This window comes from Saccopteryx leptura, chromosome 12 (genome assembly GCF_036850995.1).
Source record: "Saccopteryx leptura isolate mSacLep1 chromosome 12, mSacLep1_pri_phased_curated, whole genome shotgun sequence".
NCBI classification, from domain to species: domain Eukaryota; kingdom Metazoa; phylum Chordata; class Mammalia; order Chiroptera; family Emballonuridae; genus Saccopteryx; species Saccopteryx leptura.
The window spans coordinates 43773105-43794888 of NC_089514.1; the positions used below are offsets into that span (position 1 = coordinate 43773105).

The window sequence follows — 21784 nt, forward strand, 5'->3', positions numbered from 1 at the left end:
ACTTTGCAAAACTCTGGTTTCCTCACTGCCCCTGTGGCTTCTCAGCTCTGCACTAGCTGTACGTGCAATTCCCTCGTCACATTCTCTCTGTATTAAACACTTACAGTGGGTTTTGTATTCCTGCCTCAGTTTTTATTCAGGAAGCACAACCAATGGCAGGAAGAAAACACAGGAAGCCAAAGCATATAATATTTCATCTAAAATCATTTCTTGTGGACCATGAGCTTTAAAGAATGCTTCCTTGTAGCTCACTTATTCACTTTATTTTTATTCAACAAACATTTATTGAATTTGTATTGTGTTTTACAGTTCTGATACAACACAGATAAGCTGATGCCAGGCCACAAATACATTATTTAGGAAAGCAGACATCTGAGTAGTTATTTATGATGTAAAGTGATAACAGGTATCCTCAGGGATACTGTTAATACTACTAAACACAGGGAAATGGGACCTCGCTCAGTGTGGTGAGAAGGGAGTGAGCTCCCTAGAAGAGCAGACGTCTGAGCTGCGTCTGAGTTAGTGGAGCTTGCCCAGGTGAGGAGGGTCCTGTGGACGGCACGTGGGCTGCTGTAAGCCAGAACAAAACCCCGAGGCCAGAAACCACGAGCTCATGGGGAGTGCAAAGGTTTGGTGCTGTCAGAGTATAATTGAGAGGCAAGAAATAAAGAGAGAAGGCAAGGGAAGAGGGCAGGTGATGAAGGGACCATGTGTCATCTTAAGCAATTTGGTCTTGACCTTGGTGTGCTGCTGGGGAACCCTGTGAAGGGTATTAAGCAGAGAGGTGATGTGATTAGATTTCCGTTTGAGAGTCATCGTGCTGGCAGCTTTGTTTCACTGAAGAACTTTCACAGGGGAAACAAAGCACTTGAAAAGTTAATGTTGGAGTTCTTCTTAAAGTAGGCTGTGTTACACAACCAGGTGACACACTGTGCCATGTAATCTACTCCCAAGTGGAGGACTGCTGTTTGGGAAGGCGGCCTGCGTTTCTGGAAAAGTGGTCTTCTGACAGCGTATTCTAAATAGCTGATTGCAGATGTAACAGATGTAGGCATGCATCGTGTCATTCCAGCCATTACCTCTAGGGGCCAGCAGAGAGGCAGAAGTTCAGTAGGGCTTCTGTTTACTGTGTCATGAACCATTTAGGCACGGTAGGTCAGAGACCTAAGGGCAAGAACTTTGCAAGGTTCCTACTTTTCCTCGTGTTTATCGTACTGATTGATCTCTTTCCCCATACTGACTAGCAGTGAACGTCTGAGATCAGGTAGTTCAAACACAGAATAAATCAATTAGTTCAAAATAACTTCCCATCTCACGTGTGTTCAGGGACTCTTGTAGGAAAGAAACGGTGAAATACTTCAAAAGCCTGTTTTTCACTCTCTTGTTTGTAAAGATGAAGCAGCATCCAATACTTGGTATGAAAATCCAGTGTCTTAAAGAAGAGGGTATGGGAAACCTGTGTAGTTTGGTGAACCATGTCAAGCCAATAGATTAAAAAATAAATTAAAAAACAGAAAAGAAGAAAAAGAGGGAACTGGGACCTGGAGGAGAGCACTTTAAAGCAAAAAGAGAATTAAACGTTCTCATGCTTTTAAGGTTTCCTGTCAAACCAAGTGTGTTTTCTCTGGTTAGATCTCCCAGGACACGGTTCAGGTGGATTCAGACCAACTACACCGTGGGTGCCGACACCTGGGCTGTTGATAATGTTGTGCTGGCCGCAGGCTGCCCCTGGATGTGCTCAGGACGAGGGATTTGTGATGCTGGACGCTGTGTGTGAGTTAATAACACTGGCAGTTTCTTTTTTTTTATAAGGCAAAAATAAAAATGGCTTCTTAAACTCAGGACAAATAATACCTTTTCTCCACTCGTTTTTTCTTAGGTGTGACCGGGGCTTTGGTGGAGCCTCCTGTGTCCCTGTCACTCCTCTGCCCTCGATTCTTAAGGATGATTTCAACGGGAACCTACATCCTGACCTTTGGCCTGAAGTGTATGGTGCAGAGAGAGGGAATCTGAATGGTGAAACCATCAAATCAGGAACATCTCTCATTTTTAAAGGGGTCAGATAAGATTCTGCTTATCTATAATCCTCCTGAATTCCTCCTTCACTCCCTGCTCCACACAGATGCATCAAATCTGTTCATGATGTGTTATTTTATACATAATTATTGTCTTCTAGCCCAAGCCTTGTTTCCTCTTCGATTTAGCACACTTTGATAATCAGAATTCTTTACTTTCTCCACTTTGAAATCAGAATTCTTTACTTTCTTCTTGAATTCTAGATATAAAAACTATACAGATGCAATTTCGAGAATTTCCATTTCCAGAATGTAACATTTTTTGTGTATTACTGAATATTTAACTTGCAGCATTTGTAAAGGGTTTTAAGAAAGGTCTTTGCTTATCCTTTCTCTCCTGCAACCCGCCAATAGAATCATTCTGTGACTTCAAGAAAACCAAACATTTAAGTCAAGTTAAATAGCATTCTAGAATATTGTTAGTATTTTTTTTATTTTATCCTATATATCTGGTTAGAGAATATCAAGCAGTTGTGTGAGACTCTGTGCTAAGCTGGCCCGTCTTCATATGTTAATGCATGCTATAGCAAGTCTCTCTCAGCATGGGAAAACCAGCTCATCTAGGAGTGCAAATAAAATCTATAACAAAAGTCTGCATGGGTTTCTGAATAACCTTCCTGATTAACACCTAAACTTGGAAATTAGACACCCTGGCACTTTTTCAATTATACTTACTAAATCTGCCTGTCATCTTTGTTTGAATTCAGAATTTTCTCATATTTTGGATGAGAAGGAAAAAAATGCTTAGGGGTCTGAGAGTTTTACCAGTTCCTAAGACCTATTAGGGACGAAAGAAACATTTCAGAGTGGGAACAACTGGGTTTTTGTTGATGTGTGTGTGGTTTTCAGTATCGTCTAAGGCTTTAGCCCTCATTATCACCAGCTCACTTCTGCTCTGTTTGAAGCAGTTGACAAGACTGAAAAGGAAGAACTTAGCAACTTTTCATGGTTCAAATATCTTTCCCTGATAAATTTTTAAGCAGTGGAATTAACCTGGTTCCTAGATCCTTTAAGAGAGGAAGACACATAGTCTTTTATATTTCCCCTTCCAAATGCAAGAGCAGCCAGGCATTATGTGCATTGGACATACTAGCCATCAGCTCTGCAAGGTGTAGTGAGGCTCAGCTGTGCCATTCAGTAGGTCGTAGTTTGACCTAGAAAACCGCTCTTTTAGGAAAAAGCAAATGATAATCTCATTTAAATGTTTGTAGACCCAGGAGTAATATAAGTTAGGATAGATTGTTGGATGCAAAAGAAGTCCTCATATTTAGCACAAATGGTTTACTGAACCTGGAGAAGGAATGAGAAAAGAAATATATCTACATGGACTAGACTATATGCAGAAGCAGGGCCTGACGATTTACCAGGTAAAAATCAAGGTCAAGTGCTGAACTATAAACAAATATTACAAATATAAATGAAAGATACTTTCATATGCTAGGCCATACCCACTTTCAAAAATTGCTTCTACAAAATGCAATATAAAATGGGTCTCTTTACGGAACAGCTTATACTTGCATTCTTTAATTGGGGGGAAGGGTAGTCATGTTCCTTTATCTCGATATTAGCGAGGGAAGTTTATTCACTGGCCTGTCAGCTAACCACCTCAAAGCTTCTTCATTACAAGCTGAAGAAGCCACCTTTCCCCATAACCTCACCCTCCACATGGCATCAAGCTGAAAACACCCAAGCCTTCGTTAGCCGTGTGAGGGTATGAGGGAGAGTGTGGTGACACCGACACCTGCGAATGGGCATTGATTAAGTGTCACGGGCTCAGCGGAGCAGAGTTATACAGACAAGGACTGGAAATAGGAGACTTTTTACCTGACAGCCTGCAATCCTGAAAGTTTGAATTGATGCCTTGTGAAGTTCAGGGATGGATTTAAATGCAGTTGCTTTTTCATAAAATATCAAATAATTCTTAAATTCTAAACTCAATATTATGTGGATATCTTATCCCAAATCAAAAGATGATTTAATAAGCAAAATGCTGCTGTCTTGTATAGCAGTGGTCCCCAACCCCGGGCCGCGGACCGGTACCAGTCTGTGGGCCATTTGGTACTGGTCCGCAGAGAAAGAATAACTAACTTATATTATTTCCGTTTTATTTATATTTAAGTCTGAATGATGTTTTATTTTTAATGCTTTTTATAGTCACAGCAAAGTGTGACTTAGAGTTGAGATAATGAAATTATGTCATTCAGACAAAGGAAATGAAAGCATTTAAGAAAGTGGAAACTACCAATTTTTCCTTTTAAACTGGACCAAGTATGGCTTCTTGATCATTACATGTATCTATTATTTAACTGATCCAGCTTAGGTGTATAAAATCAAAGGAAAATAATTTTTCAAATGAAACAAGATTGCTTAAAGTATATGTTTTTGTTTTCAGGAAGGACTAAGGATGCTTATTTCAAGAGATCTAGACTGTACCAATACCATGTATGTCCAGTTTTCACTTAGATTTATAGCAAAAGGTAAGTCATTTGTATGGGTATGATTTTATTATTTCCCTTCAAGAAAATTCCCCCAGGCACCGTACCTTATCCACAAAGAAATAATGTATTTGAGGTCCATAAATTTTGTTATATGGAAGAGCTAACCTAAATTTGAGTACAAATGTTAACAAATGTTCTTCTATAATAAAATTCATCTTTAAGGGTAAAATTACTGATTTTATAATAATTGCATATAGCTGTAGTAACCATGCTAGTTCTATGGTAGTTAAATTTATCATCATGTCCCTGAGTCTTTTTCCATCACTACTTTCTAGCAGTAAGAATTTTTAAATTAAAAATCTTTAACTTATAGGAATTTTGGATTTTCTTTTGCAGATGTGAATTCAAAAAAAGCCAACTCTTTGTCATTCTGACCTTTCATATTAACTAAGTAATTTTATTAACATATAATGCCATTTGGATAGCAAATTTTCAAGTAGATTTTTGTTTGTATTCTGAGATTTAAATATTAATCCTTTGTAAAGTTGTGATGTCTTTAGAATCAAAAACATTTTATGTAGTATTTACTAAATGAAACACAAAGATGTGTGTTTATAGCTAGAAAGAGAGGAAGATACTATTGTGTGAAATTCCAATATTTTTTGTGTTTTTTGAGATATATTCATATAGAAAATTCAACTTGTCATCACCTTGAGTTGCCTTGGAAGCATTTGGACTGTAAAGCTCTGTGTGAATATGAGCTGGCTTAGGCGCTGATGGCAAAAGAGTAGTTTAAGAGCACACAGTTTCCCCACTTATAGCATGTGTATTTTATGCCTGTTATCTTCTTTCTAGGTACTCCAGAGAGGTCTCACTCTATTCTATTACAATTCTCCGTCAATGGGGGGATCACGTGGCACTTGATGGATGAATTTTATTTCCCTCAAATGACCAACATTCTTTTCATGAACATTCCCTTGCCATACACTGCCCAGACCAATGCCACAAGATTCCGACTCTGGCAACCTTATAATAATGGTAAGAAATGTACATTTCTCTTATAATCAAAACTGACTGTGGTATGTTAACGTGTTTGTTTCTAAGGTGGGAGAAAGTGTTTATTGACTGAGTAGCTTAGCTCTTCATCACACATATTTCACATGCTTCACTTTTGAGGAGTCTCCATTAATATTTACCTTTATGTATATCTTTATCTTCTTCATATTTGACTCATAAATCCTCTTGATGATGTAAATATAGTTGAGTCTTGTCCCAGATCTAAGCTTTTTAAAAATAATCCAACATTTCTATTAGGCACTCATCAATTGTAATTATATTTTTGCTGAATTCCTTTAGGAATGCATTGTTCTGAGTGTGGCATTTCATTAGTGAGACAGAACATTATAGCAAAATGCCATGACAAAGTGAGAGGGACTTACACCAAGCAAATAGTGCCTTAGATAAAATACTTTTGTCACGTACACTTGTTTCAGTTGATAAATCAAAGCAAATGTATAATTTAATAGCATGTTCAAATAGTTAAAGAAAATGATTTTACAAATTTTTAATGTTTTATTGCATTCTATATTTCTATTAACTGCTGATTATAAAGGACCAGACTCTACCAAAATATGCTAATGGCCTATGGAAGCAAGGCAATACTGCATTAAGTAGATTCTTTATAGAAGTAACACAGAAATAAGAAAAATATACTGCCATCTCTAAAATTTAACCTAAGTATTTCCTTTTATAACTAATAGGTCAAAATGAATACTTATAACTTGTGAACAGAAAGCATAATCTTTTATGTTTTGGACCTTTTATATTTATATTAAATATAATGTTTTATATTTGGACCAAACAAAAAATTCAGAAAGGCATAGAACTAGTTTTACAATGCAGAGGATATTGTCTTTGTGTGTGTTTGGAATTATTTTCTGGCTTTTCTTTATTGTTTTCATCAGCTGCTTCAAAATATCAGAAAGAGAGAGAAAGAGACAGACAGAGGTGACCATTAAAAACATCAGGTTAGCCCTGGCCGGTTGGCTCAGTGGTAGAGCGTCGGCCTGGAGTGCGGGGGACCCGGGTTCGATTCCCGGCCAGGGCACATAGGAGAAGCGCCCATTTGCTTCTCCACCGCCCCCCTCCTTCCTCTCTGTCTCTCTCTTCCCCTCCCACAGCCAAGGCTCCATTGGAGCAAAGATGGCCCGGGCACTGGGGATGGCTCCTTGGCCTCTGCCCCAGGTGCTAGAGTGGCTCTGGTCGTGGCAGAGCGACGCCCCGGAGGGGCAGAGCATCGCCCCCTGGTGGGCAGAGCGTGGCCCCTGGTGGGCGTGCCGGGTGGATCCTGGTTGGGCGCATGCAGGAGTCTGTCTGACTGTCTCTCCCCGTTTCCAGCTTCAGAAAAATACAAAAAAAAAAAAACCACGTTAGGTTATTTCTACAGGCTCCTGTTTAGAGATCATTTTTTATGTTTTGTAAAAATTGTACCAGAAGTAAGAATCAGTGAAAAAGCAACTTGGGAAACCTTAACGTTCCATTTGGCATGATCTTGCCCCCTGGTTCCCAGTTCAATGTAAACAGTGTTTTGCAAAAGCAGCCTGGATTTGCCCTTGTCTGCATAGCAATATCTTCCTAAAACACTCTGCTTAAGTTGCAGAATCAAATTCTATGATAGCCTAAGGACTGATTTTACTAGTTTTCTGTATATTTCCACATATCTTTAAATAAACATAGGTTTTTTGAAAAGCATTAAGAAAAAATAAAGTATACAACAAAGTGTTTTCTTCTGTATAGTTTTAACAATTAAATAAAATTATGCATCAAGCAATGTTTTACAAGCCATGATCCTTTAGCCAGACAAAAACATGATGCTAAACGGTGGATTAACTCGAAAAAGTCATGAGTTTCTCTTTGAATAGACAAGTTGGTGTACCCCGTTCTAAGCCTGCAGCAAGCTGACTGCCCATCCTCACAGATCCGGGTGTCTTACGTGTTCCCCAAAACCACAAAAACAAATCAAAGCTACTCTTGCCGGTTGGAGGGCCCACAGCACTACTATGGCTTTCACGAGCTATTTATCACATTTTCTTGAATTAGTAAGACTATTCCATCCCATGTCCATTTAATATGATGGAAAGCTTAATTGTTTCACACTGTCACTATAATTTCTGTAAGTATACTGTTATATATAGCTAGTGTTTCTTTGATAGACCTGTTGTTCCTGAATTCTTTTCTGTCCTGTACTTTCTTTCAATGAGCAAAATGTCTATCTGATTTTCACCATTGGAAAAACTTGCTTTATCCAAAAACACTTTAGGTAAGAAAGAAGAAATCTGGATCATTGATGACTTCATTATTGATGGAAATAATTTAAACAACCCTGTGATGCTTCTGGATACATTTGACTTGGGGCCCAGAGAAGACAACTGGCTTTTCTACCCTGGTGGTAACATCGGCCTTTATTGTCCATATTCTTCCAAGGGTGCACCGTGCGTATTTAATTCAGAAATTAAAAATAAAGCCACTGCTCTATACAAATCATGATGAACTTTTGCCTAAATGGACTACTTGTTTTTTGTATAACAGTGAGGAAGACTCAGCTATGGTGTTTGTTTCAAATGAAGTTGGTGAGCATTCCATTACCACGCGTGACCTCAGTGTGAATGAGAACACCATTATACAATTTGAGGTACTTGCCTTTGTTCTGTCAGAAATGCTTTAAGTTTTATCTGGAAGAGGACCTACGAAAGAAGAGGAAAATATCAGATAATTTCATGCATTTTGGCTTTCCATTTTTATACAGAGACAAAAGAGGTCTTGCATCATAATTCATTTTTAGTAACAGAACCAATTATCATACTAAGGCTTATCTCTGAATTGTTATCCTTTATTTATGACATAATCTTCCCACCTATGACAATGGGAAGTTGTTGAAATAAATATTTTTAAACATTATAAATATAAAAAAGACTGTTTGGGCCTATGGTAGCACAGTGGATAGAGCGTTGACCTGGACCTCTAAAGTCTCTAGTTTGAAACCCTGGGCTTGCCCGGTCAAGGCACATATGACAAGCAATCAATGAACAACTAAAGTGAAGCAACTATGAGCTGAAACTTCTCATTCCCCCTCCCTCTGTAAAATCAATAAATAAAAATCTTTAAATAAATAAATATTAAAAAGACCCATACTATTCTAGTATTATTTTCACAATTTTTATGTGTTATGTAAGACCCAAGTCAATGTAACTATAGTCTATACCAGTGTTAGTCAACCTGGTCCCTACCACCCACTAGTGGGCATTCCAGCTTTCATGGTGGGCGGTAGCAGAGCAACCAAAGTATAAATAAAAAGACTTTACTATAGTAAGTTGTTTTATAAAGATTTATTCTGCCAAACTTAGTGAAAATCCGATATAAAGTACTTGGTAAGTAATTATTATTATATGCTTTAACTTGTTGTAACTCTGCTTTATAAATTTTATAAAGTTACTTCCCTACTTTATAAATCACCATTACTATGGAACTGGTCTGCAGTTAGAAAATTTTACTACTAACAGAGATACAAAAGTGGGTGGTAGGTATAAAAAGGTTGACTACCCCTGGTCTATACCATGCCAGTACATTTATATATCTACCCATGGACACATGAATTTTATAGACAAAATAATACTGCACTGTTTTTAAATTTTAAATTATTTCCTATGTGTATTTCATTAATATTTATGAACTCTTTATTTTTTAAGAAAGCAAATTAATAATATATAAAAAAAAAACCTTTATGTATTTCAAAAACATAGATAAAATCAGAACCAAAGGTTCATTATGCCAGTGTCCAATGGTATTAACTTCCAAAGATACTTGTGTCATATCAGCCCATACCAGCCATTGGCAGACTTACTTAAAACAATGTCTAATTGCATCAGCATGATTTTAAATATTTGTTTTAGATTAACTCTGTATTCTCTAAATTAGAGTTGTCTCTTACCTCTCAAAAGTGAGGATCAAATTATGCCTTAGTGAAGAAATTATTCTGTATCTATTCCAAATTTTCTGCTATATTTTCAAACTTTATTTTAAGTTACTTATATAACTCTGTTATATTTTCTAACACTTATGCTTTAAATGTTAGTAAAACATAGCACCTCTGACCCTTAAGAATTCTGTTATTGAAAGAATCCAGATAGAAAACAAATGCCCATAGTTAAAAAAGGTTATCAAATCACAATAGTTTACTCACCAGAAGGTCAAAAAATGATATAAGTATGTCCATTGCACACGCGCGTGTGTGTGTATAGTTGCTATGATAGCAAGAAAATGTTAATCCCACCAGAAGAGAAAAAAATTTCATAGACAAAGTCACATTCACTTATTTAATTAAGTTTTAGTTTCATTTACTTGAAAGTATGGGTAAAGGAATGGAGTGGCTGTTTTCTTAATGGTTAAACAGGTCTTTCTGAGAATGCTCTCCCTGTGCCTGGTGTTTTAATATAAATACGTGTTGAAGATTCTCCTTGTGCAAAAGTGAAATTACATGTATTTGGAAGATGTCGCTAGAAGTAAAATAGAAGGTCTTCCTGGCTAGCAAACTCAAAAACACTAAAACTGGTTAGAATTAGGGAAATAGCCTCTTCGTTACTATTTGCCGACCTGGCTGTGAAAGAGGCCAAAGGTGAGATTTGGAATTCTGTGCCAGCCTCTGCCTTACCCACTTCCTACATGTTCATAAAATGAGGGAAGATAAATTTTTTATGATACCCATTGAGGTTATTTATGAAAAAGTATTATTTAAATGTAATACATAATATTACTCAAGCAAAATAATTTCATAGTGTTAAATATTACAAGACAGTTCCCAGAAAAATGGACTGGACTCAAGAAAATGGTGAATCATTTCAAGGCTTGTTGCTTGGAAGTCATTTGTATCCATTTTCTTCCTCCCCAAGATCAACATTGGATGCTCAACTGATAGCTCAGCTGCCGATCCAGTGAGGCTGGAGTTTTCGAGGGACTTCGGGGCAACCTGGCACCTGCTGCTGCCCCTCTGCTACCACAGCAGCGGCCACGTCAGCTCGCTGTGCTCCACAGAGCACCACCCGAGCAGCACCTACTACGCGGGCACCACGCAGGGCTGGCGGAGGGAGGTGGTGCACTTCGGGAAGCTGCACCTGTGCGGGTGAGCACCTGCCGCTGCGGCCGCGCTTCCTTTTCATTTGACAGGTTGTTTTCCTTCATGACATCATCATCGACTTTCAGAGGGGAAAACTTTCACCTTGCATTTCTTCTCCAGTTCTCCACTTAAAACAGACTAACGTACATTTAAAACAGGACACTGAACTAACATACTACTTACTAATTTATCGTTTGAAGATAGATTTAAAAGAGCAATGTACTCTGTGTGTGTGTGTGGGGGGGGGGGTTGTCATATCCCCATGAGTCTTTATTAGATCAACTAGGAAACAACAGAAAATGGTTTTCCCCTCAGGTTGTAAGCCTTCCCCACTCCCTTCTCCTTCACCGTGTAACTGCAGTTAGAACTGTAGGGCTTTCAGACCTGTTGTTCATGCCAGGAGAAGACACTTACTGGCATGGAAGCCCACAGGATGTTCCGAGTGTCTCATAAAATAGTGTTCACACTCCTCCCCCAGGCTTTCTGCTTTCTCAACCCCTCTCAGCACTCTTGTTACATATACAGGGTGGGGCGGAAATAGGTTTACAGTTGTGAGTATGCAAAACACAGTCTGTTCTGTAATTATTTATTAATTATTGTATTATTTTCCATACAAACAACTGTAAAGCACCTTTTGCCTCACCCTGTATTTGATTCTTTTATTGAAAAGCTATTTGGAGATGAAAGACTTCAATTCTAACAGAAATGAAATGAAAAGTATAGTTCAAATAAAACTAGTAAGTAAAAAAAAAAGCAGCCTGCTTCAAAATTTGTCTTTTCCCTCAGAATAAAGAAGTTATTTTTTCAGGTAATGTTAAAAAAGAAGAAAGTACTAATATCTCTCAAGATGGAAACATTTGCATTCCCAGTGTGAAGCTCAGCATAATTAGAAACCTTAGGTCTTCAAGCAAAACTCCGAGTACTTTTCCAAAAGGGAATTTTCAAAAGTTTACATTCTCTTTGAACATAAATCTGTTCACCCCATTTCATATCATCAGCATAATTTTAATAATTTAATTTTAAGGGCTTTAATATTTTGTGTTGTTGAATGTGTTTTTTATTAATTTTTGCTGTTTACAGCAGGATAGTACTCTAGTAGACAATCTAACTGCTTACAAAAAATCATTCCTAAGCAAAATGTCCTGAAGGCCCTTGGAAGAGATAGCCGAGGAGGCAAGGAGAGTGTGGAAACTGGAGGGACAGGTAACTGAGTGAGGACTCAGCCAGCACAGCCCGAGGACAGCCACAGTGGGGCGGGGTTTGTCTACAAAGCAATTGGGCAGAAGTAGCTCAAGAAAGCTTTTCACCTAAAATCAGTTGTATTGTTTAAGATTATGTGTTGCAAGAAATACAAACATTTAAAAACTGGAAGAACTTATTGGAAACATACTGGGAAATAACAACATGGACTCCACTCGGGAAATATGAGGCCTTCCACAACAAAAGTTGTGACTATTTTTGTGTGTGTGACAGAGACAGAGAGAGAGATAAAGGGACAAATAGGAACAGACAGACAGGAAGGGAGAGAGATGAGAAGCATCAATTCTTCGCTGCAGCTCCTTAGTTGTTCATTGATTGCTTTCTCATATGTGCCTTGACTGGGGGGCAACAGCAGAGCAAGTGACCCCGGGCTCAAGCCAGCGACTTTTGGGCTCAAGCCAGTAACCATGGAGTTATGTTTATGATCCCATTCTCAAGCCAGTGACCTCACACTCAAGCTGGCAACCTTGGGGTTTCAAATCTGGGTCCTCTGCATCCCAGTTTGATGCTTTTTATTCACTGTGCCACCACTTGGTCAGGCATGATCCAAATTTTTATCATGCTGATATTAATTTCATTCAGGAACCATAGCTCTCATCTTCTGGGACTCATGATTACATATTTTTAGAAAAGAAAATCTGAACCAATCAGCTATGGCCAGAAAGTCAAGTATTGCGACAGAAACAGGGCTACCACAATCCCTGCTTCCTGCATGTGGGCAGTGTAGGTAAGGGAAAGGCCTGGAGAGCCCATCACAGAGCAAGACCACTATGCTCGTGCTGTGGAGCTCTAGGTCTTTTCTTTAATGGACCTCTATTTTCCACTAATTGCCCAGCTAAGTATTAGATTAAATAGGAAACAACCTTACACATAGGTGTATAGCCCATGACTTTAGATTGTTTTGACAACTGAGACTTGCTTCAGCAGGACCCCACATGGAACTAATACAATTTGAAGGAGTAGAAGCTAAGGTCACAAAGATCTGCCAGTCAGAGGTTCTGAGAAGAGAGACCCACTCTAGGACAAGCTCCGGTGTCATGAGTCTGCCTCACTTAGCACCAGGCTATGTTTGCACATAAGGCATGGAGATACAATCTGAAATATGAGCAAGAGACGTGCAGAAAATATCCTGCAAGAGATATTTTCCCAGACTGGTACTGGATGTTGGTTGAAAATATCCCTGCACAGAACTTAGGCCACCATGTTATCTGTATGCCATGTCCTTTTTATTTTTTTATTTCTATGAAAAGAAAGTAAATCTGTTAGGGAGGCCTGCCTGTTCTCACAATGGTGTGAACCTGTCTTTCAAACTGCCTTCAGCCATTTCTGCAGAGAAAAGAATTTGTCTTCATAGTGTTGCCTAGTCCTTGTTTCAGGAAAAGAATTAACACTCTTCTTAAAACCCACACAGGCATGAGTTGCTAGAAGGCAAAAGTTAAATTTTCTCCAACTCGGTGAACCATCCCTTGATGGTTTGTATTCAGTATGGTACAGATAATGGCACAAATGATAGATGCTATAAAAATGTATAACCCATGTTTAAATTACTCTTTTCTGTGCATTTGCTGGACAGTGGGCACCATAAAAACGTCTGAAATGTCCTCAGGTGCAGAAAGGACCTTTTCTGCCTCCACATGTGGTCAGTTCACATTTGAGGCATAAATATTGAGCTTTCATTGCATTTTATTCACATCACCTTGGTGTCCTTTTCATTTTGAGTTCTTTTTATCTTGAAAACTCCTAATTACTTTTACTTTATATGGTTTCATAATGAGTTGACCAAAACCTCGATTTAATGAAAGCACTGTGGTGTGCTTGAAATTTTAAGTTTACATTTAAAGAGCAGATCCCTCTGAATACCACTGGCTCAGGCGAACAGACTGACATTCACTGGGGAGGGCGTTAGTGAAAGATTTTCAAAATAAGATGTCAGCAGAAGGCGACCACAGTGAGGCCAGAGCCTTCAGCCCATTTATCATAGTGCTTGCAGTTCCTGTGTCAAGGCAGGTGAACTATAATAAATATCCAACCAAGGTGGTTCATTTGTATTCAGGACATTTGAATAAATAAGAAGTTCAAAAAAATCCATGTAGGCTTTTGTTCAAAGGAAAACTCCAGCCATTTCCCTCCGCTCAGCAGTCTGAAAGTTCAAAAGCTATAAAGTTTCTTTTGCCAAGACTAAACTGACAATATTTGAAAACAAAATTTAATTATGAACTGGCATTTTGGGGGCAGTTTAATATAGTTAGAGCCTCAATATAAGCAATCAAATTAGGGTTAAAATTATATGTGGGAACTTGACTCCTGTCTGCTTTACTCTCTACTAAACTTTAGAAACCCAATAAAGGCTTCCAGTACTGGCTTCTAATTTCTGTTTAAAAAATTGTTCTGAATTTGGTTTCTATGATAATTGAAAATTGGGCAGATTCATGAGTACAAAAATGAATACCCATGCCATCTCTATATCTGTTCCCTCTCAGATAGATCCATCTTCTTTGAAGTGAGTTTTATATATAATAAAATATACTAAACTATTTTTGGACTCCTACCTACATATGTAGGTTATTTTCAAGGGGCTAACTTATTATTAGCAATATAAGATAATTCACTCACGAATAAAAAGGAAAATTACCTTTGATTTTAAAGAAATTGAGAAATAAGAGACATCTGTCTAAAAAATCAATCTGATTTTTGTCACTCCTTTCTTTGAAATAATCTTTTGGGGCTCTTTCTTGCCTATAGAATATAATTGATTGGCTCTTAAGGCTTTTCACAACAAATGACAGCCAACAAACATCACTGAGCATCCTCTGTATATGAAACGCAATGCAGGACACCATGAAAGGGTGCAGAAGGCGTCATGGAGCTCGGCCTCAAGGAGCTCACAGCCAGTAGGGGAAATATGTATGCTTTTAAATACCTACACTTGTGATAACTGTAATACAGGAAATATCAAAACTGTGGAAAAAAGAGACCAAGAGAGAGAAATTAAGGGTCTAGTTATTAGCTATATGACCCAGCAATTTCACTTTACCAAAAAGAATTGAAAACAGGTATTTAAGCAAATACTTGTTCATAAATGTTCATAGAAGCACTATTCACAATAGCCACAAGGTACAGAACTCATTAAGTTAGAAACAAACTTAATGTCCATCAACTGGCAAATGGATAAATAAAGCTTGTTATTGTCATATAATGGAATATTACTCAGTCATAAAAATGCATTAAATTCTGATATTTGCTACAGCACAGATGAAGCTTGAAAACGTCATGCTAAGTGAACAAGGCCAGACAGGAAAGGTTACATACTGTGTGAGTCTAATTACATGAAATATTCAGAATTGGGAAATCCACAGAGACAGAAGTAGATTAAGGATGCCAGGAGCAGAGAGGAGAACTGCTTAATAGGCACAGAGTTGTTTTGGAGTGATGAAAATATTTTGGAACTCAATTGAAGTGATGATTGGCTAACACTGTAAATCTGCTAAATACCACCAAATTGTATGCTTAAAATGGTTAATATTTACTTCTGTGTTGGGTGAATTTTACCTCAGTTTTCTTAATTGGTTATTCAGAGTGTGACAGTTGGGGTGGAGAAAGCTTCCCTAGGAAAGTCAGTATTGAAAATGTTGGAACCTCAGGTGGAATTTTGACATAGCGATAGAATTAGGAAGGGCTTACAGAGAGCAAGAACCTTATTGGCAAAATCCCATAGAATGAGGAATGGAGTTTGTGTTCCTACCATGTTGAATTATGCTTTCATTTCTTGTGTGTGGTGCAGTGATAGTAACTGCCCACTGCTTATTGATCAGATGGGCTTACTTTGAAGACATATTGTTCTCTTGCTTAGATATTGAAAGACTTGTACCTCCTTTCCAGATCTGTACGCTTTAGATGGTACCAAGGATTTTACCCTGCTGGCTCTCAACCAGTGACGTGGGCCATTGACAATGTCTATATTGGTCCCCAATGTGAAGAGATGTGTAACGGCCATGGGAGTTGCATCAATGGAACCAAGTGCATGTGTGATCCTGGCTACTCAGGTCCAACCTGTAAAATAAGCACCAAAAATCCTGATTTTCTCAAGGATGATTTTGAAGGTAATCTGTTCTTATAAGTTATATGTAGCTTTGTGAAAGAACTTACATATTAAACACAACATGTAATCATTCACTCTTATTTTCATTATTTATCCCTGAAATGGAAACCACCCAGGCCTTCATTTAGTTCTGAATTTTGTAAGGTTCCATTTTTGAAACAATGGTCAGTGAACATGAACAAGACCATAATTAAGAAAAACTAAGGCTATTTTCACCACTTTTTCTATCACATATAATTTCTCATTAATGGTAATTTTAGAAAATGTCTGTGGAGGGTTAATCTTCTTGGGTGGAGGGAAAAGTTTCCAGAGATAGAAATCCCTTTCTTGCTTTGTCACCAACTCGTTACACAGCCTCTTACCACTTTCTGTACCTCGGTTATACTTAAAATCTAATGTCATTATATATGAAGATAATGTTAAAACACAGAAAAATGTATATGATGTAATAATTGAAATTATTCACAATTATATATTCTTTGGCTATACACTCTGATAAAACTATGGAAAAACAACCTTGTAAGAGAGAGTCTTAAATGTAATAGCTATCTATATTAAGATAGTGGGATTGAAGATTTTTTTTTTGCCAAATTAAAGATTTTTTTTCTTTTTCCCAAGTTAGTGATAAAATTGTTATATTTATTCTTTTAAGGTACATTCTAAAAATTATATTTAAGTATGTCAATACAATGGTGTATTATTTAGCCATAAAAAGGAATGAAATGCTGATACTTGCGGCAAATAGGTGAACTTTGAAATACTGGGCAGATGAAGATGTCAGAGGCCACATATCATATGATTCTGTTTGTATGAATCATTGAAAATAGACAAATCCATAGAGACGGAAAGCAGACTAGGGGCTGCCAGGGCCCAGTGAGAGGGAAGGAGGGAGTGGCTGCAGTGGGGACAGGTGTTCTTTACAGGTGGTGATAAGTCTGCAGCTGCTAGTGGGGATGGTTACACAACACTGTGAATGTGCTAAATGCCATCAAGGTGTTCGTTTGACAATGATGAACATGGTAAATTCTGTGTTATGTGCATTTTGCCACAATCAGAAAGAAAACTGAACTGGATTTAAGACGAATATCTGAGAAGATTTGAGAGCTGGGTTTGAAAGATATTGTTTAATAGGAAATATTAAATTATCCTGAAATTTACCCTATTGAAACTTTGTTTTTAAAAATATTTAACCCTTGTCTGATGCTGTCCTCACAGTAGCAAGGACACAGTGAGAGCACTGTGGCAGGGCCGTCTTACTCCCCCTCGCTTCTGCCCTGGATCCCTCTCTGACTGGCCAGTGGGTTCCTTCTGTTGTTTTTTGTTTGTTTGTGTTTTCTGCTGTGTAGAGGAGCAGAAAGGAGGGACCCAAAGACACTCAGGAAAAGGCTCCCTCCTTCTGTCCTGTGGACCCTTAACTTACACAGCCACGGGTAAATAATTCAGACCTGCTAAAATGTTGAAGAGCCTTCTTATCTCAAAATCTGTGTTTTCGATATTTATGACTTCATATTTTAAAAGTACACAAAGCACGTAACCATATTCCTTAAAAAATAACATGATTATAATTGGAGTCATAGGTAAACCACGTTTTTTACCTTTTCAGGTCAGCTAGAATCTGATAGATTCTTATTAATGAGTGGAGGAAAGCCGTCTCGGAAGTGTGGGATCCTTTCCAGTGGAAACAACCTCTTTTTCAACGAAGATGGTCTGCGCGTGTTGATGACACGAGATCTGGATTTGTCACATGCGAGGTAATCACTTTAGAGTGCTGCTGGAAAATGACATTGTAAAGTACAGTGACGAAACATAATTGAATCAGAAAGAAGCAGAGCTGTCAAAGACTAGGCCTTCCATTGGAAATGCCGAGTTTCTCTCTTATCAAAGACTCCATTAAGACAGAATTTACATAATTTTTATTCTAAAACAGAGAGCTTTGTGCAGTAACTAGATGAGAAATGAAACATAGATAAACAGACAGAAGTTAATATCTGGTATTTTACAAGATGGTGACGAGGAAATGACAACATTTAACTTACTTTAACTTCAGGAAAATAGTGTTACATCTTCTTTATCTGTCTTCTGCAGAATACTTTCATTAGCACTTGGACCGTATAGAAATTATTTGCACCATACTCAGTAGAAAGCCTAATTGAAATACAATATACCCTCACATTATTCACAATTAACTTTATATCCATTAGCAGTTTAAGAACATTCAAAGTGTAGCCTTCTTCATTATAAGCATTTCTTTCCAATGTTCTGCTCATGCATTCTAAGCACTCATTTTCTAAATTGAGCCCCATCAGTCAGAAACAAACATTTTAAACTGGCTCAGAGGATTATGTCCTGTCAAAATGTGTATCCTTTGATCACTTGATGAGCCAAAAAAAAAAGGAGATTTAACATGTGTAAAATGGAACCCTGACCTATTTTTTGCAAGAGAAAAAAAAAGAGTTTTTGTTTTTTGAAACATTTCAGAGTAAATTAAAATATACCAAAACATATTGTCCTCTTCTTCCTCCTAAATATTTTGTTTATTGAATTATAAATTTGATTATGCTTCATAGAAAATATAATTCTGTGAGATAATTTTACAGGTTTTATTTCTCACCATCCTATTTTAATGCATATAATTTAATTTGATGTTCTTTATTTCAGAGTTATCATTGGCAGCTGCACTCTCTAATTTAGAAATTATTAGGTTTTTCTAAGTAATCTTGACATGGTTTATCTGTAACTCCATTAATATAAACAAGAGACAGAAAAGAGGCCCAGCTTGGCACACCTCTTCCAAAAGTGTTACAATGGGTGACTTTAAATGTGTCTTCCAAAGCCAGAAATATGAGATCTAAAAATCTACTGGTATAAGCTGAGATTGGATGATTTTGCTAGTAAATGACAAACTACGTTTTCCCAATACAAGTAGACAATGTGCTACAAGTAAATGATTATTATTTTTATAGTATAAACATCACTAGGCACTCGCCATGTATTTCTTCCATTAATCCAATGTTAAAAGCTCCATTATTTATCTCATCTCAGTAGCATGCTGTGTAGGATTTGCATATATTGACCTCAAAATGCTCCATGTAAAATCCCAATTATCTCAGGTTAGGAGATAAATGAATACCCAGTTAATGGAGGTAGGGAGAGGAGGAACCCATGAAGAATGCGTGGTTTTATATATGGAACTGATAACTTTGATTATAAACCCCAATATATTTCATATGTGTGACATGCATACATAATTGGGTGTGTGTGTTAGGTTATACATGAAATTTATTCTGCATTACCACGTAGCACAGCAGCCAGACCAGTCACCAGCAGCTTGCCTGCCAAAGATAACATGTGAGCTAGTTTTCCTCGGCATCCCAGCTGCTTGCTGCCACTCCGCCCACCTCCCTGCCAGCTGGAAAGGCTGCCCTGGCCTGCCGCCACAGCTCCTGGTAGCCAGTATGGTCCGTTGCAGACCCAGCAATAGTCAAAGGTTGGCACAGCACACTGCCAGCACTACCCCACACTCATGCTTCCCTGCCCCTGGGCACCAGAGGCAAAAAAGAGTCCTAGGCTTGACACACCTCTTCCAAACGATGCCTGGTCTTTTATAAGGAAGTGTGTTACAATGGGTGACTTTAAATGTGTCTCCCAAAACCAGTAATATGAGATCGAAAATTCTCAGCATAAGCTGAGATTGGATGATTTTGCCAATAAATGACAGACTACATTAATTATATTCTTCCAGTTTCAGATACTAAGGACAAGGATCCAACTTTGTCTTTTTATTATTATTATTAAGTGAGAGGCAGGGAGGCAGAGAGACAGATTCCCACATGTGCCCCAACCAGGATCCACCTGGCAAGCTCCCTACAGGGCGATGCTCTGCCCATCTGAGGCCTCTGCTCCGTTGCTCAGCAACCAAGCTATTTTAGCACTGAGGTGAGGCCATGAAGCCATCCTTATAGCACCCAAGGCCAATTTGCCCAAACCCTTCGAACCATGGCTGCGGGAAGGGGAGAGAGAGAGAGAAGGGGGAGGTATGGAGAAGCTGATGTTCGCTTATCCTGTGTGTCCTGGCTGGAAATTGAACCCGGGACTTCCACACCTGGGCCAACACTCTACCACTGACCCAACTGGCCAGGGCCCCAATTTATCTTAAGTAGATAACTCCCAAACATGGATAGTCTTTGAACCTCTTCTGTGTTCTTGTAGAACAGCCACAAGGCACAGTGAATGCTTACTTTCCTCAGACTCACCTTCATGGAAGGGCACGAAATATAAATATGGGTACAGAATTGCCTTTTTTCAGAGTTCAAATTTTTTAACTCCCTCTCACAGGAAAACTGGGCTTTGAAATTATTTCTTTGGACATTCATTAAGTCATTCTATTTATTAAAGTCGTGCATCCCCAGTATCACCCTGTGTGCTTGTCTTTTGCTAACGGTGTGCATTTCTCATGTAAGTAAATGTCTACAGTAAAGTCTCCTGGTGTCAGATTTGTGCAGTTCTTCATGAGACTGGGGTGCGGGAAAGGCGTCCCAGACCCCAGGAGCCAGCCTGTGCTTCTGCAGTGCTCTCTCAACGGCGGCCTGTCGTGGAGTCTCCTGCAGGAGTTCCTTTTCAGCAACTCCAGCAACGTGGGCAGGTACATCGCCCTGGAGATCCCCATGAAAGCCCGGTCCACTTCCACTCGCCTTCGCTGGTGGCAGCCATCTGAAAACGGGCACTTCTACAGTCCCTGGGTTATCGACCAGGTCAGTCCCCTCAGGATGAACTATTATAATTTTGTCACTTGAACTGAATGTGGCATTTGATAGCACTTAGTCCAACCCCCAGTTCAGTAGAGGAAGCCCAGATTAGACAGTTGAGTGACTTGCCCAAGGACACGCAGCTTAGATTAGGTATGACATTTAGCTCCCTTTCATTCTCTTTCCTTCAGTTGCCTGAGCCTATAAAAATACGGTATACTGCTCACAAAAATGAGGTGATCAGGAACGTGTAGATACTCCAGTACTTTCAGCCTATTGAATGGTGCATTTTCACCAATGAAGTAAAAGTTGGTTTTGCATCTCATTTACATAAACAACTTTCTTTGATTTGTTTGCTTTTCTTATGTTCTTGTTTAATAAAAAAAAATCAAATGCTTCTTTTTTTCATCAATTCATATTCATTTTGAAATATCCCCTAATTTCTGTGAGCGGTGTAAATGACACAGCAGAAGGCCCAGGCCCTGCTCAGAGAGGGTTCTGCCACATGGATACAGGGACTTTATCAAGCATGGAACGAGGTTATAATTCTCTGAAAAAGAAAATATGCAAATTAGCATTGGCGCCACATGCAGTAACTCCCAAATCCTCTTTTCTAGCCTTTGAAGGAAAAAATAAATAAATAAATCTCCCAACATCCTATGGACAACTCTAAAGGATCTTCATACATAATAAAATGCATTTCAGACAAAACTCAAAGAACCTGTTAGCAAACTGTGGAATCCATGCACAGAATTAAGCTGAAATGCCTGCGGGTACTGCTGTCCTTAAATAGAACTTTTACATGAAAAATAATCACATGGAAGCCAGGTTTTGCTTTCCCAGCTTGGGCACATGTAGTTTCCAAAGCAGTTTGGCCCAGGAAGGCTGGGAATGGCTTTGTCTATCCTCCAATTTGTTTTCTGTAGCTTCTTGCCAGATGGGCAAGCAAACCACATAAATGAGAGCATTCTGAAAAGCCCCTAACGTGTTTGCAGTGC

At 38.4% G+C, this 21784-nt stretch overlaps 1 protein-coding gene and 1 non-coding gene across 3 annotated transcripts in view; both read left to right on the top strand.

Annotated features, from left to right (window-relative positions):
- The window catches only part of RELN (reelin), a 649217-nt gene that overhangs the window by 538340 nt on the left and 89093 nt on the right, over nt 1-21784 (top strand). For both annotated transcript variants that reach the window (XM_066354462.1, XM_066354463.1), the window contains exons 35-44: nt 1633-1773; nt 1880-2057; nt 4468-4552; nt 5369-5551; nt 7833-8004; nt 8102-8204; nt 10459-10688; nt 15822-16042; nt 17645-17792; nt 20534-20792. In XM_066354462.1, the coding sequence (XP_066210559.1) occupies nt 1633-1773; nt 1880-2057; nt 4468-4552; nt 5369-5551; nt 7833-8004; nt 8102-8204; nt 10459-10688; nt 15822-16042; nt 17645-17792; nt 20534-20792 (1720 nt within the window). The remainder of the gene's footprint in view (nt 1-1632; nt 1774-1879; nt 2058-4467; nt 4553-5368; nt 5552-7832; nt 8005-8101; nt 8205-10458; nt 10689-15821; nt 16043-17644; nt 17793-20533; nt 20793-21784) is intronic.
- On the top strand, nt 6545-6620 carry TRNAS-GGA (transfer RNA serine (anticodon GGA)). Its single transcript has one exon. It is a non-coding gene; the product is annotated as a tRNA-Ser (tRNA).